The 27,511-nt window shown below is 40.0% G+C and overlaps 1 protein-coding gene across 4 annotated transcripts in view; it reads left to right on the top strand.

The window, feature by feature from the left end:
• The first annotated feature begins 1,246 nt into the window (after positions 1-1,246).
• Positions 1,247-27,511, top strand: part of septin9a (septin 9a) — a 68,637-nt gene continuing 42,372 nt past the window's right edge. The window contains exons 1-2 of one of the 4 annotated variants that reach the window (XM_086058149.1): positions 1,247-1,395; positions 14,132-14,194. In XM_086058149.1, coding sequence (XP_085914275.1) covers positions 1,374-1,395; positions 14,132-14,194 — 85 coding nt within the window. In that variant the 5' untranslated portion in view covers positions 1,247-1,373. Of the gene's footprint in view, positions 1,396-14,131; positions 14,195-16,669; positions 16,818-25,021; positions 25,329-25,385; positions 25,450-27,511 lie in introns of those variants that run through there. The other 3 variants (XM_086058185.1, XM_086058158.1, XM_086058167.1) reach the window with 3 other exon arrangements.

The raw sequence follows: 27,511 nt of genomic DNA, 5'->3' as shown, positions 1-27,511 counted from the left end.
TTGTCACTCCAACATAAATTACTTCAACATGTTTTCTCCCATTAATGTCCTGTACAAAGCCAAATGCATTCGGAAAAAAATCTATAGAAAAAAACCCCTGAAATAATGTGGTTGCATAAGTGTACACACCCTCAAACTGAAGATACGACTGTGGTCATAAATAACCAGTCACTTTCAAACTTGTGTTAAATGAGAGTCAGTACACACCTGTCATCATTTAAATAAAGTGCCTCTAATTAACCCCAATGAAATTTCAGATGTTCTAGTAGACTTTTCCTGACTTTTAATTTTAATGTTTTGCTTCCAAGCAGAAACTCGAACACTAACTGCTATTTAAAACTTTTAATGAACCAGGTTGAATTTAAGAAAATCAGCCACAAAGCATGCTTCACTCATTTTCATTTTGTGATTAGCAGTGCTGTGTTTGCACCAAACACATCTTTTGAAATTACGGCCCAAAACTCCAACCTTGGTTTTATCTGGAAAAAAAAATGTAATTTCATAATTTTTTTTACAGTAAATGGCATACGTTAATGCCCCAAACTCATTTTTTCCCCTTTTAACTCATTCACTGCCATTGACGGCTATAGACGTCAACAATTCATTTAAACTATTTCTATTAGTTTAACTAACTATTTTTTTTCCACTTTTGCTAACAAGAGTATGAAAACCTAGGAAAAATAAAATTTGTGATTAATCGTTAGTTAACTAGTGAAGTCATGTGATAATTATAATAAAAAAATGTAATCGCCTGACGGGCCTAATTTTAAAAAATCATTAAAAAATAAGGGGTGTTTAATCGTAATTAATCGCATGATAATTTTATATCTGAAAATTTTAGGTTTTCATAAAAAATTTAATGAAATTATTATTTTTTTTAAATATAAATAGTTCACATGAATTTTTGACGTCTATAGTCGTCAATGGCAGTGAATGAGTGAACATATCTGCATGGTAATCCACATTCTCTTTCATGTTCAGTCAGGGAATTAACTACGAAACGATGTGTACACGCGGACAGTCTCCTTGTTGTGCGTCTTATCTGCCTTAGGTAAGGCTCCTAAACGTGGATCGGTGTACAGTTCAGGAGCCAAACCACTCCCGCACATGGCGCATGGGTGTGCGTCATGACGCAGGAGTGCAGGTGTGATTGTGTCTATTACCGTCTGTCTTTTTCTCTCTCTCTCTCTCTCTCTCTCTCTCTCTCTCTCTCTCTCTCTCTCTCTCTCTCCGAAGAGGTGCGCAGTGTACTGGAATACGCCTTCAAACCTAACACAATTCAATCGGAGCAAGAGGACCTGTTAAGAATTCAAAAAATAAAGAACCATTGCACTTGTTCATCTCACAGATTTCAGGAGCAAACATCTGCCACCATGAGGAAATCTTCATACACAGGTAAGTGTGTTACTGACATCCATGCAATAGCAAAAAGGTGCGTTTTGGAGGGAGTGGATGACAGCACTGCTGTTGTCACTCTGGAAAGGTTTCTGTATGTTTTTCGTAATCCATCTTTTGGGAGAAAAACCCCATGCATGGTCTTCTTGGGTGTGGTTGCTACACTTCACTCGCAGGTTTGGGCTCCAAAATGAATGACATCACCATAGGAAAGCGCTTGTCGCTCGTGAGACAAAACATTGGCTGCATTTTAATATAAAACAAAAATGTCATGAACACTGATATCCTTCCATGTTGAGAAACGTCAATGTTAACCCAAATGCAAAGTTGCATCACCTGTTGTTGTTGTTTTTTTTCCTGAGGGGAAAAAGGAGGCGTCTATAAAGTACACTATTTATTCAAGTGATTCATTTCGGCACAGCATCTATTAGTATCTAATTATGTTTAGAGCAGCTGTTCCCAACCGCTGTGAACTTAGCGCATATCAAATGTATTATCCTTACGACTGCATAATGATTTGGAACGTTTCTACGCAAACGAGTTCAACGTTCTAAAATAGTTCAGTTCATAGTTGAAAACGTTTGAACTAAGTTTATTTGTCCAAAAGTGAAATCGATGGTTCGTCAATGAAATGCTCTTCCACTAGATGGCAGTAGCTACAATTAACCTGTGCATCCAGTCATGCGATAATAGAGTGATATCTTTACGTTCAATTAAACAGGCCCAGATTAGATTTTCAATTTAGATGATATGATATTTGAAGTATACAGTATATATTGTTTTTGCGCCATTTTTGTTGGAACATGTGGAAGGTGACAAAGGCCATCACATCATCCCCATTGAAGCAAAGACGAGTGAAAAGTTCACAGCCTTCAGGATGAAAGCTCCCAACCCAAGACCGCCTTGTCACTCACAACTGCGCACATCCCGATCGAAACATCCATCTTCGTCATGTTTTCCTCTTTCCTATCAGCCCTCTGCCTCCTCCTCTTTTTTGCCTAATCTCGCTCCCATCCGCTGAGCCTCATTGACCTCCTCCTCCTCCTCCTCCTCCAGCTAAGCTCCGGCTCAGTCCAATGTACACAAGGTCTATCCTGCGGAATGCCGCTCTTCCCGGGCCCTCTTTCCAGAGTCTTTGTGCAATCGAGCGTCTGACACTTTTCCATCGGAGCCAAGTGCAAGTTGGTTCATGCCACCGCTCCTTCCTCCTCCTGCGCGTGTGTTTTTGCGATGCGTGTGCAGGTGTCACATTCCTTTTGGTGGAATTGTAAAAAAATTATAATGTGAATGCGTACGTATTGCTTCTCTCCAACGCATATTTTGCAGTGGTGTCCTGAGATACAAGTGACCTGACTTACAAGTTTAATGAGCAATTGTTCAGACGATTGTTTTTGCTTTGACTTGAGAGCAAACATTTGACATACAAGTGCTATATTGTTGCAGTGAGCAATTCTTCCAAAAGAATCTTCAAGCTGTTTATTGCCACTACCAGATGAGGTTTACTTTCAAACTAAACATCAAGACAATTACGCTTACGTGTCTTTAAAACAACTACATACTATAGCTTTGCCTTTGGAAAGTCCACTTAGCTTAATGCTAACAAACAATGCAAAATACCATTGATGGGCTAAGGAATAGCACCAGTGTCGAGGTGTTATTGTATCCCTTCATGCAATAGATATTTGAAGACAAACAGGACAGCAACACATCTGGATTTATGACACAACTCTCAGGCATATATTCTTAATCCTCTGTGAAGAACAAGCATTCATTGCAGTTTACTGAGGAACCTCTATGTGTAGCCATACGTCTGTATTATACTGCCCCCAGGTGGACAAGGCATATCAGAAAAAGCAGCACAATATCTATGTCCAAAATGGCTTAATTCTTTCTTATTGTATTAATGAATGAAGTCATTACTGTAGGATTTTAAAAACTACAATAATGAAGAATGACTGATGATGTAACTTTTATGCGTGTGTGGAATGCTTTCGTATTCTCCAAGAAACATTTTTCCTTTTTTCTGTTTCATTTTGTATTATTTTTTTTGCACTGTACAACCATTGCCTTGCAAGAACCGAAATCCCATTCTTACATAATTTGTTTGAAATGTGACTCGGATGACGTTACTCGACTCAGCTTGTATTCTTTTGCTGTTCCACTTTCCTTTACAATCTGCACTGTACTGCTTTGATTGGCCATCTTTTCAGGTACTGGTTATGCAATCATTGGGCAGGCTACAAAAACAAAATTCCATTCATTAGCTAAACAATTGGTAATACGTTCTTTGTAAATACTTGGTTTCCGTTTCTTCTGTTAGCATGCCATGTCTTCATTTGCACCTCTGTGACTCATGTTTAAACCTTATTTTATTGTCATCTGGTGTGTTTTGGGTCACTGTGCTGTCAATGGGTGGTTTGTAAATCGGGGGGGGGGGGTCGTGGGGGGAGCGGGGGCTGTAAACCGGTGGGGTGCCTGGCGGGCTTGCCGTGCCCTGTCCTGCTGCGTTGGGTTGGGGGCGCGGGCCGTGTTTGGGTGGGGGGCGCTCCTGGGCTTGCTCTCCGGCCGTTGGCCCCTGAGGGGGCCCGGGGGTTGTGCCTTGGCGCTGCCGCGGCCTGGGGTGCCCTGGGAGGTTGCGCTTGCTCTGTCCTGGCCGGGGTCGACGGCTCCCCTCTTTGGTGGAGGTTTTCATGCATGCCAGATCCACCACACCAGCATCTACCGAAATTCAAACACAATTTGCTTCTTCCTCAGGTCATTGAATCGGTGGAGGCTGGTGTCTGTGGATCTCACTCGGCTTTGTCTGTCCTTCCTTCCTTCCCTCAGTCTTTCCTTTGGTCTCTTGAGGTCTCCCTAATTGGTTGGAATTTAGATGTTTCTGGGGTTGGTGAAAGACTCTGGTTGGTACCCCGGTGGGTAGTAGGTAATGTCTGGTCGGTGCTGTATTTCACTTTCCTTTCTTTTCTTTGATCCTTCCTCGGGTCTCCTGACAACCTTACGATTCAGCTGGATTATGAAGTATTCGGTTTAGGTGAACAATGGGATTTTTAATAGGTTTTAGGTGAACTAATGAGTACACACTCACACGCACGCACACATGCACACACACATACACATTCTCACGCTTATACGAAATAGAAAATAAAAAAATAAAAAAGAGCAATGATGATGACATGTCGAATTGGTAAAATTACCGAATGAACAATACTGAGCTCTCAAAAAAAAAGAAGCATGTATTCGTCAAAGTCTCTGTGATTGCCGTTTCTTTTCAAGTCACATTCCTATGGAAGTTTGTCAAATTAAACGCAAATTGTGTATTTAAAAAAACACAAACTTTGCTTTCAAGTCTGTTGTCTTAATGCTAACACATAATGCTGTTTGTTAGCTCGTTTTAAATGATAAGTTGTGGTGTTGTAAGGAATTAATATTTGAACACAAATATAACACACACAGTTGTATTTTCTACAGCCTCTGTGATAAAAGAACTAAAACATTTTTTTAATCCAATTTAATTACGTTAAAAAAAATTAATCTATTTGCATAATTAAAACTGGGATTCCATTGCTTGAACCTGCATGTATTGTTCCGCAGCTCTGTGACACCACTCCCTCCAATACTCCGGATCAATGAGTAACCTGTATGAATAACACCCTCAGCACTCATGCACACACTTGGAGTCCCTCTTTCCCAAATACTCCCGGTATGTGCTTTTATGTTTCACTCCACACAAACTTGAACACAGTCCACTAGTAGTGTGACAAAAGCCTCCTCCTTGCCTCACGTTCTGGCTCCTAGCCTGTTTATACAATGCTGTAAGTGGGAGCATAAAGCTATTGTTATATGGTAACATGAAAGTCAAACTATCAAAGGATCTTGAGACATATTTGCCTCGTCATCTGGTTTGGCATGCCGATGGATGGCCTAACCTTCAATTTGGCTTCTTAGAAGGAAGAAGCCATGAGTGGATAATGGAATAATAAGGTACTGGAGCACATGGACATGCACATACTGTTCTGCGGTTTTCCTGATCTCAAATGATGGTGCACAACACTCAGTAGAGTCTCATGATTCGATTCGATTCCGATTTTTGGGTCTGCGATCCGATTCAGAATCGATTCTGAACGATTTTAACTCTTTGACCGCCATAAACGTTATAAAACGTTTAGCATAAACCTAGGGAAGGGCGCCGAGGACGTTAAAAGACGTTCACTATGTTTTTTTTGTTTTTTTTTTGGAAACGGGTGCAGGAAAGCCTTGGGCAGCTGTGCTGAAAGTATCAGGCAGATCTGGTTAGTAAAAGACTCGTTTTGGCCCCTAGAGGGCAGCGATGACTCTCTTTGCACAAGGTTGGATGGGCCGCCCAACGTGGGCGTCAGTAGAAGACGTGAGGCGGAGCTAGAGTGTTGAGGAGACATGGCTGAATAAGCCACAATGGCTGACCAAGCAACCGGTTACAAGCAGCTCACGCTTGAGCATTTTTTTCAAAGACGGAAAGCATCGATCAATACTAAAAAGTGCATTGATGTCGACGATGATGATGACTCCGAGCTTGACGCCAAAGTTGGAAGCCTTGACGCGACTGTTATGATCACGTAGTAAGCCTCACCGGCTAAGCGCGGCTAGCGCGGCTAGCGCTGTTAAGGCCGGAAAACGCGCACAATAACCGACCGGGTACTTCTACACAATCGGACATTCGATCGGGCGATGGAGAGTTGGCATCGACCAATGCAGATTGATGATGATGATGATGATGGTGAATCCCGAGGTTGACGCCACAGTTGGACGCCACAGTTGGACGCGGCCTTTATTCTCACGTCATAAAGCATCACCGGCTAGCTCTGCTAACGCCGGAGCTGCACATGCGGACATTTTGTCGGACAATGAAGAGTACCCCGAGTCCAATGCATATTCATCGGAGGAGCGGGTACAGTCTGATCACTGAGAAGACACTGTTTCTGGACTACGATGCCACCATGAATGGAGTGGATAAAATGGATCAAAACATCTCTTACAACCCGGTTTAGCAACTGAAGGACATGAGGAAGCGAGACGTAATACCACCGTAACGAAACCGTAGCATGATCCTGATATTAGACTTGATGGCAACACACACTGCAGTATATACTTGCTATTCCCCGGAAAAAACGGCCTGCAAGAAAGTGTAGCTTCTGCACGCGAAGAGGCAATCGCAGTGATCTGTTGTGCAAATCCTGTTGCGTCTCCTTGCACGCAGGGGAGTGTTACACAAAAAGAAAAACTGTCGTTGAAACATCCACATATTTGTAAATAGCACCACAGTTGCACACATTTGTAAATAGTTTGCCAAATTGTTGTCAAATTGTTACACTGTTGAATGTAAATATACGTATTTTGCTATCAAAAAACACTTTTTCATTCTTGGTGGTAGTGTTTTATAGAAGTAAAGCACTATTTAGGTGTTTGTGGCATCATTCATGGACAAAAAGAAGTGTAAAATTCACTAGAGTGCATGAAATAATATCGTTTCACTAAAAGCTTGATTTCTCCGTATTTTAGTCCAAAACAAGCGAAATCGGATGAAACTAACCATTTTCTATAGTTGATTACTAAAGAACGAAATAAGGTAGAAACAAACTTTTTTTTTCTGATGAAAGATGAAAGTCCAATCTTTCATTTGGTAGTACGTGTGTTTCCATAGTCCAAACAGAACATTTTCTGTGGACCTTGAAAGATCAGTCAAAATGCTTAAATCGGCTGGCACTGACGGCATCCCTTTTCTGAAAACGTCTGGCAGTCAAAGAGTTAAATAAAAAATTATTTGATTGACAATCATTTCTGCTTCAATTTATAGATATGCAAAGAATTGTCATGATCTACACCAGTCGGACTCGCTAATGCTAATTAGCGGGCTACTTGTGGCACTTTTATCACTCAAAAGAACGACTATTCATACAAAACGCTTTAGGAATGTATACAGAGAAGCATCTTAACATCCTACACTGCCCAAAAAAAAAACTTTTATTGGAATAACTTGATCATGACTTTTTGCTTCTATGTGGCTACAACTTAAGTGTATCAGAACGAGTGGAACCACACTGCCCCTAAGTGGCCAAATTGTGTACAGCATGAACAGTGCTCCCAATAAAGGCACACACAAACAAGGGCAAGACAGTATAAAATAATTGAAATAAAGTCAATTTTGGGACATTTAAAATCAATTCTGAATGAGAATCGTGATTCTTATGAGAATGTAAAAAAATTTGGGCACATTCCTAGCAGCTGGTGGAACATTTGTCAGGGTTCGGCCCCTTTCTATTAAGCATAACAGTTAAAATAATTAAATGTGTTTGAATTATTTCTCCACCTAAAAGGCAATTGAATAAATAACTTGGAATTATGATTTCAATTCACCTTCATAAAAAAAAAAAGATGAATGTGTTATGTGAAAACTAATAATTTTGTGTAGTTGGCTGTAGTATAATGAAAGTCAAATCAAAATTGAATAATTAATCAATAACATCATTGATATTTTTTAGCACAGTAAAGTGATCACCAACCTTTTTTTTTTGTATCATAGAGGAGTTTCGCATATATTTCCGAACATTCGGGACGTCATCAAATGGGCAAGTCGAAGGTCCTCTGCAAATTGCACGACTGGAAGACATGATGCTAAAAAAGGTGATTAACAATTATTCAACTTCAAACTACATGCAGAGTATTAAAGTTGACTCATCAAATAGTCAGCTAATCGTTTCAACAACAAGTTGATATAGATGTTTTCTGATTGTTTACTCAAAAGCAAAGATTCAAAAAAAAAATACACACAAGCTTGAAGAGTAACTAGCACCACACAGTAATTCCACCATGATTATAAAATAATCCGATTTCAATACCATATTCAGTTTGCATTCCATTTCATCCATCTCTTAGGGCTGCCATTTTGGCCAACACTGCCCTCTGTTGTCGACTGAAAACGATGTCACAGCTGCCCTCAGGCTCGTATTGCGAACATCACGTGACCAAACCCATAAAACGGAAAACAGTTGTTTTAGCACTACAACCACAATAACAACCAATTATACAGTATTTACACCGCTGTTACCTGCCAACCCTTAGTGCTCCTCACTCAACCTTACACAGCCTTTTCTGAAGAGTGCACTTCCTGTGTTTATTATTAGCAGCAAAGAATGCATTGCTGCCACGAGGCCACAGCTCGACCCTGATAGCAGACATTCTAGGTCGGCTCCAGGCCCAGAGGGTGCTTGTAAAAAGATAATGCGGGGGTTCTGCTGTACAACGGGACACGTGCATTGACATCTACCTGTGGGCGTTTAGTTTACTGTTGCAAAGAGTAAAAGTATGAATGAGATTGTTTACTTCAAACCAGGTGCATATTTATTTCATCCTTGTTTTGGTACTTAGCAGGCTGCTTTCTGGTTGAAGGTGACGCAGGATGAGAACACTATCGTTTTTTTTTTTTTTAATTCTGGACTAAGGGGAAAAGATCCATCATGATTTGAATGACCATATTTTTTATGGTTCAGAGAATTTTTTAAAATAATTCTGACACATGTATTTAATCTAGTTTCTCAAAGTTTGATGTGAAGGTCTACCATTTCCAGCTACTACAGCAATCAGAATCATTTTTAAAATATTTTTTAAATTTGATTTGGGTAATTTGCCCCATGTACCACCGGTATGTCACCCTGGAATACTGTATGTAACTTGTGGATGGTCCCTAAGCGGACATCAAACATCCGGCCAACTTTTACTTGCTATCTGGAGCATCTAAAAAAAAAGCTATAGCGGCGCTAAATGACTAAAACGTATGACCAATTGTCACCAAAATTCATGTTCACATCCCTTTTCATGTCCACGTCAACCTGTAAAAATGCTAAAACAATCAGCACAATATTTTCAATTTCATGGTGGCAATAATGGCATTTCTTCATAGGAGCTGACATGTAATTTTAATCAAATCCAAAATATTGTGACTTTTCTATCTTTACAGGCTGTGTGTATGAGTTTTGCTGACAATTGATTGGTCATGTTTTTTCTAAACAATGATGAGCAGAAAACCAGTCCCCGCCCACAAATAATGGGCGTTATGATGTGCGCTGAAATAAGGTTTATTTATGTATTGTGACTGTTGGGGGGGGGGGGGGGGATTATTGCTTGCATCATTTTTACATACAGCCCTTTTATGTCCCAATTTTAAGTCCCAATATTCAACCCATTCAACGGTCTCTTTAATTCATATTCCACAAATGCAATATTAACCAGAATACCATGGGCACAGGGAACGAGAAGTCGAGAAGTCTCTTATTTTAATTTGCACAAAAATGCCAAAAATTGCCGCAGTTTTTGCATAATCGTGACAAATAACAAAGGGTGAAGAATGCAGTCTCTCCTTTGCACCTGGTGGAGTTTAAAAAACATTGTTGCTGTCCAATGAAAACTTGGACCTCTGTATTTGTGGGTTAGTTGTTCTTTGCTCCACATTTAAACATGCACTGGAACTTTTGATGTCTTTATTTGCGACCTAACTGCAAAGTACCCCCCCCCCCCCCTCCCCCAAACCCCTGAACTGTTAAAAGCATGTTGACCTGACTTGTCTTTTTGAACAGCCACATAAAATAATCTTTGTGTGTATGACATACACTAAGTACAAGATTCCAGAGGGAGGTTTTCTAGTCATAAAGCTCTGTGGACGTCTTAAGTGGCTTGAAAAGGAAGTCCAATCCTTATCTGCCTTGTCAATGTTGTTTTATTGGCTTCTTTATTAGCAAAATACTTTTTATACTCATTGTGTTTGTACAGTGCAAAAAGGTGTGTGTGCAGCAGTGTAGTTTCAATGTCAAAGCTGAACTCCTTGCTCTCCTTTGTGTGCTAGCTAGCAAGCTAGCCGGAACGGTACGCTACAACTAGACAGCTAATAACTTACCGACAAGTACACGTGAACGTGAAGTGGTAAGGTTAGTTACTAGCCAGCTAGTTAGCTGGAGTATACTTGGATGGATAGATACATTAAAGGTCTAAAAAGAGATTGTTGGCTAGTTAGCTTATCTGGTTCTGTGTGTGCTGTTGGGCTTGTTTTTGGTGCGGTCCTCACTCATTAGGAATGCATCCAGGTAAAGCACTTATGCGGCCTTTTAAAACAAGGTTGAAAAATGGCTGTGCGTCGGACCTTTCAGCCCGTCTCGCTTTGTTTCACTTGCGCTCAACGTCTGCACTCGCCCATCCGTTCCTCTCTCCCCCTCTCCCTCTCTCTCTCCCTCTCTCTCTCTCTCTCTCTCTCTCTCTCTCTCTCTCTCTCTCTCTCTCTCTCTCTCTCTCTCTCTCTCTCTCTCTCTCTCTCTCTCGCTGTCTCTTGCCTCATTTGCAAGCACTGTTGTGAAATGTTGGCGACATACTCAACATGTGTAATAGGGGCCATAAAAACACACAGGAAGCAGCGCGTGCGCGTGCACACAAAGGGAGATATGTTCCAGACCGCACCTGCAGTAGGTGAACATCTATAAAATAGAGATATAAAAAAAAAAGAAAGAAGTTTAAACAAATTTAAACGTTGTAAAACACATGTAAACCTGTTATGATTCCCGTTTTAATCACATTGCAAATACATTTAAATGAGTGTAAGATACAGTATGTGCATGTCACTTTAAGAAGCAGGGCCTGGTCAGGTGTGTGACGTTAGCGAGTCTGTGTGTGAGTGTTTGGGGTGTGAGCTGTGGCCTACAACAACTTCTGCGTCTTATGTGCTTATGTGTTGTGTTCAATAAATGGCTGAAAAGTGTTTCAGCGACATAGCTCTCCTTTCCCACATGTGAGGACTTAAGTATACTGTAAAAAAAAAAATGAATATATATATATATATATATATATATATATATATATATATATATATATATATATATATATATATATATATATATAATTAAAAAATATATATATATGAGCAAATGCCCGTGTTCTGTCCTGTAGATGCAGAATGTGCAACGATTTAAGATCAATCTCCACCGGCTAAATTTGTAGATCAAATATACTGTACAAAATCAAATTCTACTGCATAAACACAAATTGTGTTTCCTACTTCTTCCAATTAAAATAGTGTATCACTGATGGAAATAAACTCAGCCTGTGTGGCAGTGTTGTTTGCTCGGCAAACCACTCCTCCATTCTTTGCTGCTCTGCTTTGTGAGCCTTCATTCACAAGGTGTGTATGTGTGTGAGTGCTTTTGTATTTCAAGTGCGACTAAGTGCTGCAGCCCGTCCCCTCTGTTTACCTTCACTAGTCATCTGAGGCCAATCACTTAGCGCTTGACATGTTTGTCCAGGCCATGCACTTGACCGGTCATGTTCTACATATATATATATATATATATATATATATATATATATATATATATATATATATATATATACGTGCATGCATGTGCGCACATACACGCTCTTTTTTTGTTTTGTTTTTTTAATTAATTTTTTACGAGACAATGTTATAGTTCCTTGGCAGCAAGATGCTACAAGATGGCGTCCAAGCAATATTTTTTACATTTGACAGGGTTATAGTGAGAGCCCAAAAACAGTGAATTTGTGAGTTTGACAGCAAATAACAGGGGTAGGTAAATATTTTCTTTTCTTTTTTCATATTATATGAAAGTCACTTTTGGTTAAATGTTCCTACACACATACTGCTTTTCATGTTTTATGGGACCAACTTTCTGAACGTCACTTTTTTAAAGGCTCTACATATGCACTGGTTTTCATGTTTCATGGGGGGGGGGGGGGGGGTAATTTTTATGAACACCCCTTGCGGAGGCCACCTATTTATAAAAAAGAAGAAGAAAAAAAAGTTGTAAACTCACACACAGGTTTTCGTATTTTATAGAACCATCATTTACAGGGGCCACCATTTAAAAGTTCTATACATACAAACAAGTTTTCATATAAGGTGGCGTACAACTGCCTAAACGCACACACTGAACCGGTTTAGCTAACTAGCAGTTAGTAGTCCAATTTCATCCCGTATGTAGCTAGCCTAGCAAGCGTTTCATTTTCAGTTAAGTGTGCAATGTGTATGGCTAACTAGCTGGCTAGCAACTATCTAGCAATTAGCTATGTTGGTAGGTTAGTAGCTATCTAGTTATACCTTTTGCTTCAGTTAACTAACTAGCTATCTAGCAACTACTTTCCTACCTATATATTGTACCTACTTTCATGGAAAGTAAGGGTAATTGCAATGTAGGAAAGTGCCATCATTTTTTATGCTGCAAAGTTGTAGATCAGTTGTTCTTAACATTTTTCAGTCGTATGCCCCCTGTGGAATATTTTTCAGCCAAGTACCCTAAAGATTTGTTCTAAAGAAGAAATCAATCACTTAATTTTGAATAATATTTTCAAATGATTGACAGGTGATGCTCTGTGGCATATGACAGGTTTGGTCGACCGTCGAACAATTCTGGTTTTTAGAACAATGAAATTGAAAAGCCTACTGAATATAAATTTCATTTTTATGAGCTTATATTTTCCTGAAATACTTACGTATTTTAATTATTTTTAGAGTAGTTTTGCATGGATGCTACTTTTTTTTAAATTGTATGTATTTTTTAAATCTTCAAGCGCCTTCACGTAACCCCATTTGAGAAGCACTGATATAGATAAATGGATGATACTTGGCTCGACTAGTTAGCCATAGTAGTTGACTAAAAGTTAAACACACACATGCACATCCCCATCAGGAATGGACATCAATCAGGTGAGTCAACCGCAGACAGGCGTTCATTCATGTTGTTGAAAATATGGCTTGGTGTTTTTCCACCAACTCTGCCTCTATTCTACACTAACCTCAGTTGTACATCACATTGTCATTGGGCAAATATTAGCAGGAAGTTTGCAAATCCCCTTCAAGGAAAAAGAGTCCCAGATCCTTGTGTCGGAAGATTACTTTATAACCCATTGAAGTTGCGCTAAATGTGTGTTTTGTGCGGAGATGTGTGTTTTTCTGGCTTCAGACAAGACCGAGCAAGTGAGCATAGTCTTGGTGTGCGCACACACATGCAAGCATACACACAGAAATACATACCAGGGTAACTCTGCAGGTGTCACTCTTTTTCTTCATTTCCACGCACACTTTTGACTGACAGAAACATATTAGCGGCCTGTCAGTACTTTGTGCCCTCAGGTCAAACCAGAGCGCTACAGGCGGCAGTGTATTACATCACTTCTGTGCCAAACAACAGCTTATCAACACAATGTTTGAATTACAGACGCGGACGACACGGGCGGCGGTTGGCTTTGATGCGCAAATAAGCATAGCCAGGAGCACCTGCATACTGTGAAGTGAACAACTACACTATATTTATCTATGACAGGTTGCACTCTTCCGGGAATGCTTTCAATAAAATGTTGGAGTGTGGGAATTTTTGCTCCATTCTTAATTAAGATGTAGGACCTAAGAGAGGGTTTACTGACTCGCAATCTCTTTTCTAATGTGTCCCTAAGGTACTTGAATGGGAATGAGATCGTAGTTTAAAAGTTTTTTTTTTATATCACTATGTTTTAGGATAAATTGTATTGAAAAATTATTAAATAAGATCCAAAGTGTCCTTTTCAATCCTTGATTAACTAGATCATTGACATTGGAGCGCTAATAACCCAGCTAACTGCTTAGCTCTAGCTAACACGCAACCTAAATGAGGATGAGTGCCTAAGAAAAATGGATGGAAGAAAATGATTCTACATCTGTGTCTATTTACAGCAAGGTCGGCCAGCGCGCGATCAAGGAGGACGGAGAAAGATGGCTCCAGCATCGTCAGCCCCGGTAAGTGCAGTGATTAGATTGCCGTGACGCTATCATAACATCACTTTTTTTTGTTTTTTTATTGCTATGATATCTTCTCCCAGTCGCTTTGCAATCACTGGACGTTCCTGTGATGTTTATGTAAGTCAGTGTCACTGACCTTTAGCAGCAGGATGTTGAAAGCTCAAAGGCAGAGATGAGGAACTGTCTCCTGCACAGATAAGAGATTAACTCATAGATTTAAAAAAATGATATGATGGACAGTATTAAATGTCAGATAAAATAACACTCAAAGGCATTTAACATTTTTTTTTATTTGTGAGCAAAAACGACTACTACTGCATCTTGTGTTGTTAACCTTTTCTTCTTTGTGTATCTCTATGTCTGTATTATACTGCCTCTCTAAGGTAAGCAGAGCCACAACGTGTTCTGTTAGATGCTTAAAATGGAGGTAGCGTCTGATAAACTGCTATGTTTGCCCACTTCCCCACTCAATTGTGTGTGTGTGTGTGTGTGTGTGTGTGTAGTTTTTGCACATACACTGTGGTTGTGGCTAACGCTCACTGCTAAGGCACGTCGCCTTTGTGGAGAGCGAGAGCTTATTTTGTGCGGCATCAGCACAAAAACGGGAGAGAGGCAAACAGAAACACAAACACACACACTTTGACACATGCAGATTGAATTCGGCTGTGTGCAGTGCAGGATGTGAACTCATCCCATAAACACTTGATGGCTAATGGGACAGTATGCATATACGTTTATTGTTCTAATGTGTGTGTCATCAATGATGGTTAAGCGTGTGTGCATGTGTGTGTGTGAGAAAAGGACATCACCGTAATTATGATGTGTCATGTTGTGTTTAACGGCCTCATACCTTGGATCTCTCCCGTAATTATTTACCCCGTCGCTATTATCTTTTGTGCACTTGTGTTAGAGTCCATGTTGCCGGGAAATGCTTAAAGACGTCGGCCAAGTGAGCATATTATGGGGTGCCATGCAAGCAGGCACATGAAAATGTGTTAAGTCAAACAAAGCTAGAAAGGCAAGAAGATACAAATTTTGGCCTCCTACTTACAGACGCTTACACGTCTTGACCACAAGAGGTCGTCACAGGGCAGAGCATCCTTGGTTGAAATTGGCCAAAGCATACGGTGCGTTTTCCCACAATTTAAACGATTCCCTAGTGTCATCAAAATACATTCTTCCATCAAAATATGCAAAATGTAAAGCGTTACATCACGCTTGTTGCAATTACGTTATTTTCGTGTGGGGTGGCAATTCTGTCTCATGCAAATGTATACCCAACTCGACTTGAACTTTATTTATAGAGCACCTTAAAAAACAACAACAGCAGCTGAAATAAATTACAGCAAATAACAAATCGAAGGCTTCTGTTGCCATGTCAACCGGGTCCAGAGCAAGGGAGTTGTAACTAAGCGAGGGCAACTCAGTGTGTCAACTTTTCTGACCCCTGAATTGACTTTTAAAGCATCTGGGCATAACATTTATGTATTTTACTTATGTTCATTTGATCTAATTTACAATAACTCAATTAACCAAACATATAATTATATAAATAAATAAGAAATAATATGAATATACATATTTTTATGTTTGACAGAGCTAAGGCCTCTTCCCCTCACTCTGACATAGTTCCTTGACATTAAGATGCCACAAGGTGATGCCAAAGCACTACTTTTCTTTAAGACAGGGCTATGTATGACTTGTGTAAATAAAGCTCCTCCCCTCATGTCAACATAGTTCCTTGGCATCAAGATGCCACAAAATGACACCAAAGCACTACTTTTCTATCAAACAGGTCTTTAGTCTGTGTAAATGAAGCTCTTCCCATCACATCAACATAGTTCCTTGGCAGCATGAGGGCACAAGATGGTACCAAAGCACTTGTTTTCTATTGGACAGGGCTATGGCCTGTGTAAATGAAGCTCCTCCCCTTACGTCAGCTTATTTCCAAGATGCCACAAGATGGCACCATGGAACTACTTTTTCTATTAGACAAGGTTTTGGCCTGAGTTTCACAGCAACTAATGGATAGGTTTAAAAATAAATAAATTGTCAATTGGTGAATTTGCGAGTAGTTGGGGAACACTTAAAAGGTGCCCATTTTGTTTGCTATTTGTGTCAAGGCCTGTTTGATATCCCAATCGGTGCTCGCCACGTGACCTCTGACCTCCAACATAGTGTGAGGGATGTGCAAAGGGGTCAAGGGTCACGTGGTGTTTTCTGAGCCTCTCTCTCGTTCACTTTCTCATTTTGTAGGAATCACTCACTTTCATATGATTTGACACACAGGCGTAGCTGCACGCCATTCATCGCAGGGAAGTGTCATGAAGGGAAGGGCCTTGCAAAAATAGCCCGTCACATGCTTACGGTGGACACAATGCTGCTTCAGTCTTCCGACAGCAGCCTCTGAAGGGAGCAACATATGACCTGCACATGGGCCGTGCCGTCACACTGAAGGAATCAAAAGCGGGGAGAGGAGGACGAAGCGGAGCAGAGGGAGGGAGGAAGGGAAGTCCAAAAAAAGACAGGGAGGGAGCGAGAGCGAGTGAGAGTCAAAGTGCAGACGCTACATGTGGCTCTGGAGGGAGTGATCTGGTTATGGAGGGGGACAAATTCTCAGGTAGGACACATGTTTCTTCACTCAGTAGACTCAACGGACTCGTCAATGAGCGCCTTCGAATGTCTCTTTGCCCCGTTATATTTTCCTCTCTCTATTTTCCATTCTCTCATTCTGTCCTCTTTGCTGACTGCATGCTTTCTTTTGGGGGGCTGTGCAGGACTAACAGACAGAGGGATACATGGATTATGTCCACAAACTGTTCTTTCTCGGATATGCCTCTCCCGCTTGCTCTTACTGTCTTTTTGTCGTCGTTTCAAGTGTGAACAGGAAGGAGCCGTGTTTAAACAGTACTACTCTTGTCCCTCGTGGCTCTGTGGGTCACTCGCTCCTCTTTGGCCAACAGGATGTAGAAAGCCTGAGTCAGCCCGCCTCGCAAATAAGACACTCGAATAAGACGCGCGTGCGCCGCGCACACACACGTACGCACAAAACCATGTGAATTGGTGTTCGTCATCCGTGTTATTTATCGGGAGGCAAGAATGAGTTGCAGTGGAAATGGTCCAAAAGTGTCTGCAGCAGCATGTGTGTGTCGTTACACACTCAGGGCCACATCATTAGGTACACCCATACATGCACATGAGATCAAATTGATTGATTTAGTACTACTACTTCCACCACCACCATTAATACCACTACTACTACTTTACTACTACTATCATGACTACCAATAGCAACAACAGCACTACTAGCACCAAACATCACCAGAACTACTATTTCCTTTTGTTTACATTTAATAAGTTTAAATGTTGAAGACAAAAACAATAGAGAGACAGGGTAACAAAAAAATATGTTAACGCCCCGACCCCATCATTTTGTTTAATATACTTATATTGATAATAATAAGAAAAAGAAGAGAATAATGTTGTAAACAGTATGATGCTGTAAAATAGGTAACTTAGTATGTCACATACCATCACCATAAATCTTACTATAAAAGGAAAAAAACAAAAAAATGTAATCATCATCATCATAATGCTTCTCTGGTGAAGTGCTAATAATAGCTCTATCAAAAAAAACAAAGCATTAATAAAGATAAAATAACTAAAAGTGTGAATTAAAGAAAAAAGATTACATGAAAAAATAATTACCACCGCTGTATCAAAAATATGAATAGAGATGATTGAATAACGTAATCATAAATGATACTGAAATAAATAACAATAAAAAAAATCAACAATCACACATATTGGTGACAACCAAAAAAAAATAAAAAAATAAAAATATTGAAAAATATTGCAATAAATAAACTCTAAAAATGATTTAAATAATAATTATTGTATGTATCATCACAGTTCTGCATCAAAAGCATTTATCTAATTATTTTTTCCCCAAATAAACAAAACATGTCGTTTTCTTCATATTTCAACAGTCTCAAATTGCTGCCACAATAATATATACCTAAAAATACCTAAATAAGTTTCCGGTTTTCCTTTTTCTACTACTGTGTGCATCAATGTCTTGGTGTCTGGCGTGCGTATTTTATTTAAAGCAGCTATAATTTACAATGTCGCTTATAAAGGGGGGGGGGGGGGGACCTTAGAGAGCAACTCCATTCAGTGGCAAGGAGCTTAGGAGCCAGACACTTTCCCCAGGAGTTGATAGAGATTAAAAAAACAGGAGGAAAGAAGATTTATTTCACCACACGGGCAGAAATGTGACCCCAAATGACTGCTCATGTGGCTCAAAGTTGGACTTCCAACGTGATAATATGTCAGCCTTGTGTTCACATCTTTCCATTCCATCAAGCTTGGCAAATCCACAAAGTACAGTAATATTATTTCTGCGTATCCTCAAGCGCATGTAGAGTAGCGTGTAATCAGTTCCCGAGTCTTCTGGCTAATCTGCAGCCGTCATGAAGTGACGCTGATGCGCAAAGCCTGCTTTGTTTGCACATGAGTCAACAGCCCCAAAGAGTGACTGGGCTGAATGGAGGCGAAAAGGCCGTCAGTGTGTGCGCCATTCATCGCAGTCACTGTGAGGTCAGATGTTGACCGCTGATACAGTGTGACACATTCACTCGTAGTCAATGCAGGCAGGGTGAAATGTCACTCTTCTGACGAGGGTTGCAACCTTCTGGAAAGTGGCAAAGTGCTCTTATGCCGAGAAGAAACTCAACGTAATGGTTGGTGTGGAACAGTCAACTGGAAATTTTGCATTATAATCTTGGTAAACTTGGTTTTTACATACACTACATCAACAGGTTTGCTTTTTGCTTTTCTTTATTCCACATTTGTGCTTTTTTACATTTAATTTAACAATTGTACTTTTAGTTTTTAATTTAATGTTTCTTTTTTTATTCAACCTTTACTTTACCCATCTTTTTCAGTGCTTTTTTTTTTTTTTTTAAATCAGTTTCAGTGATTTTTTTATTTAAAAAAAAGATATTTCAATTTTAGTTCTCATAGTCTACGTTTGAATTTTTTTGCAATTGTTTTAGTTAATATTTTTGTTTTTGTATTACTTTATTCGACATTTTAATTTGATACTTGATTCAATATTTTTACTTTCTTTTTATTTTCGTCCATATTCTTCAGATTTTTATTCAATATATTTAGTCATGCTTTGTTGATTTAAGTTTTTGGTTTGGTCAACATGAATTTTTTGTTGTTGTAATTTAGCCTCGTTTTTTTTTTTTTTCATTGAACATTTTAATTTTACTTTTTTTTAACCCCAAACCTCAGAACTGTGAGGCAAACATGCCTATTGCCAATGTTGTGCTGCTTTTGCACCTTTTTTCCTGTACAGTAAAATGACATTTTAAAAATATAGTAATATTTTGATTGTATACCTGTATTTTCTGCGCTTTAGGGGGTATGCAAGATTTTAAAATACATTAAAAAAAAAAGTAGCATCCATGCAAAAATACTCTAAAAATAATTCAAATACTTAAGTATTTCAGGTAAATATAAGCTCATAAAAATGACATTTATATTCAGTAGGCTTTTCAATGTCATTGTTCTAAAAACCCAGTCCCCACCAGAATTGTTCGACGGTCGACCCAACCTGTCATATTCCACAGAGCATCACCTGCCACTTTTATTCTCCGTTATGTGGTGTATCTTTTCTGAATTACTCCAAATTTCCAATGAATTCTTATTCATTCTCATAATTCCTATGACGCATCCAAAATTGTCTTCATATGAAAATGTTCTTCCCCGTTGCCGTCCTTCTCATGACTTAGTGACGAGAAACACAGACATTGAATCAAGCCTCACTATTTTGTCCGACTGCATCTAAGCGTAACAGACGACAGCGCCATAGGTGGGTTGCTGAGTTGAATGATGACATTTATGAAAAAACTCAGATGTAACCCTTGTTCATAGTCATATATTATGCTCGTTTGTGGCTTTTTATAAACGTCTTTATGACAGTTGCTCTGTTGCATGGTGTGTCGGATTGAATACTCTCTCATAAGCATGTGTTTTATTTGATTTTTTCCCCCCAAATTTAAATCTCAATGTAATGTAATGTAATAAATTATTTTTGGACCAAGCGGCTGAACTCTGTGGCCGCGTTGCTTCCTGGAGCCCATGGATGTGTGTTTTGGTCGTCGCCATGGAAATGAGCTGAGTAGAACAATATGTGAACGCAGAGAGGCTAACAAAGAACTGTAATGCTGTCTTGTCGACTCCATCCATTAAGTTAATACCCAGTGGAGAGGTGGAGGTGGGAAAAGAAAGAAAAGAAGAAAACGGTTGATAATCATCTCCATGGAGGGTGGCTTCCCGTGCATGTGCCAACGCACACACACATTTGAATCATGTTGCCAACAGGTGTTGCATTTGATTAAGGTGCACAAAGCCAGTATGTGTGTGTGTGTGTGCTGCTGTTCCACATTTTGTATAAAAAACAGCTGCTGCTAGTACAGCTGTGCATGCACTCATGTGGTTGCTTGTTGTGGTGGTGGTGGGGTGGGGTGGGGTGGGGGGGGGGGGGGGGCAGTTCGTCATTGAAATACTTTCCACTGACATTCATCACCAGAGGTGGCAAAAGTACTCACACTCTACTTAAGTAGAAATACAATTAGATATTGAAGAGGAAGTACTGCACATCTACAACCTTTAACGGGTCTATGGGTGATGATTTTTGCGTCTCCAGGGCGGAAACACATCATATATCAGAAATGTCACTCTATAAAATTGTACTTTCTAAAAGCATACATTGGTGACACAACTGAAGCAAATGCAAACTATTAGCCCCACCCCCCCATCTTTTGCTTTAATTCAATGGGCAGTAAGTGTCAGAAAATGGATGGATGGTGTACTGTTACTTTCTATGTGTTCTTCTTTGCCACAGATATACAGTACAAACTTCTCATTTCTCAGTAAGCTACTAATATTAGTCGTTCTTCACAGAGGGTAAAACATAGGCCTATATGCCTGTGAGTATTGCTATGCTATGTCTTGCTTCAAATTACTTAACACCACCGCATAGATGCTAATCATTAGCCAATGTCTACGGCATTTTCCATTATGTCATCATTAAGCTAGCAAAGCTATGTGGTTGTTGTAAATGTATAATTCGCTCTTTTAGTTTAGTTGACTATCTAGCTATCCTCTGATGAGTAACATAAACATCCGGGCATATCTGCTTCCCTTACACAGTGAAAACAAACGTATTGTATTGCTTTTGCCTGTAACTAGCATATTCAAATTCAATGGCGGAGGCATGCGGTGGCCAGGGGTGTGGACGGCCAACCCCCCCTTACATAAGTAATTGTAGTAATAGTGGCAGTCGTATGTTTTAGAAGACATTTTAAGGTTTTAGTGGGAGTATTTGTAGCCAATAGTAGTGGCAGAAGAATGTAATGTGTGTTTAAGTAATGTTTTCCTTTGCAAGTCCCCTCCCACCAGTGCTATCTATATTTTCACCTTCCTGTCTTCCTCCTCTTCATTCATGCTGTCTTCAGGGATGACGAGCCAGGTACAGCGCCTTATTAGGGGTGTTGCCATGAAAACAAAGAGCCAAACAGTCCAACCAGAAAATGAACTTGTCTGTATTGCCATTTGTTTTGATAGTTAGCAACATGAATGAAAGACTTCGCAAGCCGATATCTGTTTGCATGCATGTGCCCGTTTGGCATTTAGAAGTCGCGTCGCGTCGCCCTGGCACGACCCTATCGCGACAGCCGTGCTCAGCCTGGCATCTATTTCTATATATTTATCCTCTTCTCTTTCTTGGCGTGCCACTGGTGGTCTGCCCTTCATTTAAGTACAGTCGGGCGACTGTCTCCGGTCATCTGGAGCGTCGCAGTGCAATATTACACCAACAGCTGTACATTCAAACATACTACAGTACTGTACAGTGCGTTTTGCAGTGGCTAGTTGCAAGTAAATGTTTATCGTCATATTATGTGTGTTGTTGGATGTTGTCAAGCTTGACATGTCCACTCTGTCGTAACGTAATATCAATTGATATAAAAACCTTTCAGAAATTCTGAATATTTATTTACAGCGAGTCAGCTTTCCAATTGAACCATGAATGCTAACATTAGCTCAAAATGTCCACACTGTCATTGTCCACTCTGTCAGCAAACTCCCATATTTTGCTGTTTGCGTGTACATTGTTGCAATTCCTTTGCCAAAAGTCGAATCGTAGGAGCTTGGCCATGCATTTCTAACAGCATCACATCTCTCCTTAATACAATGAACATGAAGACAAAATCTAAATTTTTTGGGATGAAATGGGGATGTCTCAAAACCAAGTAACCAGTGAATATGTGAAGGATTGTGCATTTGAATTCCCTTCACATCACGACTATTATGATTATCAATGAGTTCTTTCTATCTTGGAACAGAAAAGGCATTCTAGTGGTCTTCCAGTGTGACAGTTGTTACATTAGATTGGATTAGCACCATCTGGGCTTGCAAGGACGTGCAGCGAAAGGAAGTAGGCTTGTCGGTTGCTGGGGTGAGTTCATGCGTGTGTTTCATCCCTAATGTGTTTGCATACTTGTGCGTGCGTCTGCCGGGGCCACATGCGTTGTCGCCGAGTTGCGGAGTTGGTGTGCGAAGCTTAGCATCCGCGTCTATGTGAGGAATTGCACTGGTGGGATGAGGGTGTGTCCCGGAGTGGGATTCTCCACATGTCGCCATTTTAACACTGGAGATCGCCTTACAATGCAACATGGTTGCCCATGGCAACTAAGTTTATTTGTAGGTACAGTGCTGACCCCTGCTGGAGAACTATAGCATATGTTGTGTTGCGATAATGTGTTTTATGCAAAAGACAAGTACTAAAGGATTGCTTGTATTAGTTAAACAGAAGCTTATTTATTTTTTGGAAACGCCCAACTTCTCAGTAAATTCAGGCACTTTACCTGCGTCAAGGAATTGACATCTGGTTCACTTCAAGTGTTCAGCCATATGTATAGGAATATCAGCATCTATTAGCTTTTTTTCATATTTTGCATGGTCCACTGGCAGAAAAATGGGATGCAAGTTTGCTCCATGATTGCAGGTTTTGCTACAATTGACTTTTTTTTTTGTCGTAAATCTGCATGCTGACGTGTGCGCTTAGAGTCGTTTTGTTTTATGATGAGTAAATATGGTTAAATCAACCCAGACTACACACTGTGGTTCCAACGTAAGCAGTATGTTGGCAGCGAGCTTGGCGATCATGCAAAATCTTCATTCTAATCATGAGAAAATGCATCCAAAATGGAGTTAGTTTCAGAAAATAGAACATTGGGGATTTTTTTTTTTTTAATCTTGCAAAGCAAGCCAAAGTAATTGTGGTAGATTATTGTAGTAAATCTCATAAAAACGGGTTAATAAAGTTCTCTTTCATTCATAGCATAATTATAGTTTTAGTCTAAAACAAAATGCATAATCTATCATCATTGTTTCAAGCCCCCCCCCCCCTGCTCTCATGCAATCAGAGGCAGGAAATTACTTTTTAATTTTGTTTAGAAGAAACACTACATTTTTACTTTTGCACTACATTTTGCACACTACTTTTATTTGTATTGTATTGTTTGTTTAAAATGGGATCCCCATTAGTTTTCAGCACATTTCCGCAAAAATTACTAATGAAATTATGTTCTTTACAAAAACAAAATCAACAATAAGTTCCATCATTCACCTAAACATTCCAAAGTACATAAATAAAAATAAACAGAAAAAGAGCCTGCAACTAATACTACCAATTGTCTAGATCTATGATATTAATCATTTGATCATATAATCCATTTATATACGAAGTTATAAAACATCGTTCGGGATTTATTTTCCAATTGTTGCTTTATGCACACGACTGCTGTCATGTGACTGTTTCACTAATCCAACATAGCCGCTACACTCTAAAAACTGTTGGGTAAAAAATGGACCAATCCTCTCCCCGACCCAACTTTGAGTCAATAAATGTGTCTTTTAGTGTAAAACAACTCATGAATAGTGGTCAGATCCTTTACTTTGGTCAAAAAATGTGGTCATTTTGTATAAAACAACCCAGAAAGTTGTGTCAAATTGACCCATAAAGTGGATCGGCCCATTTTTTATCCATAATTGGGTTACTTTTGACTGTTTTTAGAGTGTAGCGTTTGACTGCGCTTAACCAATCACACGGACTCAGGTAGTCACATGAGCACAGTCTCGGCAGCCTAACATGGAAGCTAAATTTTAAGTGACTAATTTGCGAGGAGCAAAGCAAAAATAACTGCATGGGCGTGCGACTGAAGTTAGAAGGTGCACAATGTGCGATCCTACGGCTTTTCTTTCATTCAGTGCTTGAGAAGAGGTGAAACTTTTGGCAGGACAACTCATGGTGGCTTCACCATAACATGTCTGCTCGCAATGTCATGAGCATCTGACAGTTCCTGCATGGAATGAGAAGACTATAGCCATGCTGGAGCGACCTCTCTACCTACTTGACCTGGAAAAGAGCTGATCAAGGAGGAGCCTGATATGACGACATCAAGATGGCTGTCATGACGGAGCTGTGACTGATTCTCCAACAATCTTTCCAGGAGTGCACAAAGACGTTGCTGAGAAAGTGATCTTTATTTGCTGTTACTTGACTGGACACCGATGCCATTGATTTAAAAAAAAAAAAAAATCCTCAGTATCAACATCTGCTCCATCAGCTGACAAGAGCAGCTTTCAGTCATGTGACTGAGGCCACAGGAAGCGGGCCTGTGAATAAAGCGTGGAAGTGGGAGGGAAACGTGGATGTGCGTGAGGAGGGGGAGGGAAGCCAAGAGGGAGCGAGAGGGGAAGCAGAAGGGAGGAAAAGAGGAGGCTAAAGAAGTTGCGAAAAGAGTGAGAGAAGAGAGACTTCAGCTTGGATCTGGTGTTTTCTTTTCTTGCCCTCCCTCCTCCTGCTCTGCCTTGCGTCGGATTCCAAATTTGGGATTTGTTTAAAATCTGGACCGCTCCTCTGGACGACGTTTCCTTGCTGGGTGAAAGGGAACCCTCGCATGATAAACACACTCACCCCCCCACCCACCCCCTCAAAAAATGTCTGATTCCACGGTCAACGCTCACTTGGAGGGGATCATATCAGACTTTGAAGGTTAGTTGCGTTCTTCCTTTCTTGCTCTTGTCAGTGTCTATGTAACCCCTGCAATGAGGACAGCAGCCTTAGATGTTTTCCACATGTTTGATTGGGACTGGACGGACGGCATCTGGAAAAAGTGAGAGGGCTTCCTTGACATCTGTGGTTGCGGCTGAAGGGAAAACGCATGCTAAAAGTGTTCTAAACCGTGTTTGTTAATGCTGTTGTGAATTTGTAGCTGCAAAGCCCAAAAAAGGGTGCAATCAGCCTTTCTCCTCAGGAACCTGACTCACAACATGGCTGAGCTACTGACCATAAAGAGGCTGGTACTTTCTTTTAAAAGTATGTTATTATACTTACAATGACTTATCACTGGGGTGGTACCCTCAAAAACACTGCTTTAGTACTTGATAAAATGCACATGAATGTCTTGTTGACCGCTGAAAAGGGTTACAAATGGTTCCAGTAGATAAAAAAAAAAAATGAATAAGTTCACATAGCCTTGCGATTGATTGCCAATCAGTCTAGGATGTGTTTTTTTAGTCTAGAATTTGCCACTATGGTTTTGGACAACGCAGATCATTGGGCGATGGTTCTCAAACCAAGGTCACTGGACCTCCATGAGTCACAATAGATTATGTTGTACCATTTTTAAAAAAGTGCACACCAATAAAATAAAGAAACGAAACCAATTTAGTCCTCCTGACCTCACTTTTGGGCCATTTCATTGCCAGCTGTTTTCAAAGCAGAGTTCTTCATTTTGCTAGCCCTTCTAGAGCACTGAGTTGGCACCTGTTCTTTGAGTGATGCTCACGTCCTCATTGGCACGGAGTGGGTGTGGTTTTCACTGATTGATCAATTTGTACAGCTGTTCACCAGCGGACAACGGTGGCTTCGGCTTTTTCTGTTGACTAAATTATCTCGTCAACCTCAATTGATTTGTGTCGCTGCTGATAACGCAGCTCTCGTCTCGGTCATGTGAAATCAATTCATTTATCGTGTAAAGGAACCGGGGGCTGTGTTGCTTATTCAACGGGGGCTTTATTTGCATCTCAGCAGCAAACAATTTGCTACGACACTTCAGTTGCAGAATAAGAACTTCCGCGCCCTCTTCTCTTCTCTCGCTGGCGCGCAAACCATACGGAGATCACGATACTGCAACTTTGTGCCGTTGCCATTATTCCTCGCCGCTGATTTGAGATAGCATCGAGCGGGTTAGCCTCAAGACGCTAGCTTTCGGCTACTGCTCATGAATTAACATTGAGGCGGAACGCTCACCCCGGCGTTTAATTCATACATTCATACATATGCTTGCAGCAGTTTTGTTTTGCTTATGTTACCACAACATCCTATTTCTGCAATATTTTTTCGGCTCCAATTTTATTTCAGCCGAATGCCAAAAATGCATATTTTTCTAATTTTCGGCCGAAGATTTTCGGTGGTCGAATATTCGGTGCATCATTAGTGAAAATGTTCCTGCCCTCTATAGTGGTCCCTGGATCCAAAAAGTTTGAGCTCATGGTAAGATCAGGATCAGTATAAAAATCTGAATCATCTTTATGGTCAAGAATATTAAAACACAATAAATTTGCCTATGGTAGGAGGTACAGTTGTATTTTCGCAAAAAGTGGTTCCAACTACAAAAGATTTGACCTTGTGACCGCCATGATTGTCGTGTTTATTGATTTTCATGTTTTTGTAGGTTTTTGCACTACCATGCTAATATACTGTTAGCGTCATAGCATTGTTGCCAATCCATATTTAAACATTTTCTTAAAACAAGAAAAAAATACATATAGTTTTTTGGCAAACACACTTGATTTGTTAAGAGTTAAAAATGACTTGGGAAAATAGGCTATTCGGCTAACGATACCACTGTTACATTGGACGATTTTAATACCTGATGTCAATTCATGCATGATTTTAGTTTTATGGCGGTTGCTTTGTTGTCGTACTATGTAAAAGCTCTTAATAAAATTACACTTTATTGAGATTCCTACTGATTTGGAGACTAGGCATCCAAACTACACTAAAAGATTGCTTCTATCAATTATAGTGCAAATTGTAACTAGTGTACCCATAGTGTGGGTGGTTCGGTTCCCTTAATGTTTTTGTTCATAGGCCTGCTTGTTGAAGAGCTATTGCATTACCATGCTAATATAGAAGTTACATTGGCATTCAATGAATAGTCATATTGGGTG

Source organism: Leptonotus elevatus, chromosome 1 (assembly GCF_054856555.1).
Source record: "Leptonotus elevatus isolate MCC_2025b chromosome 1, RoL_Lele_1.0, whole genome shotgun sequence".
Classification (NCBI taxonomy): Eukaryota; Metazoa; Chordata; class Actinopteri; order Syngnathiformes; family Syngnathidae; genus Leptonotus; species Leptonotus elevatus.
The sequence above is the reverse complement of the archived record's forward strand: the minus strand, read 5'-3'. Positions and strand labels throughout refer to the sequence as shown.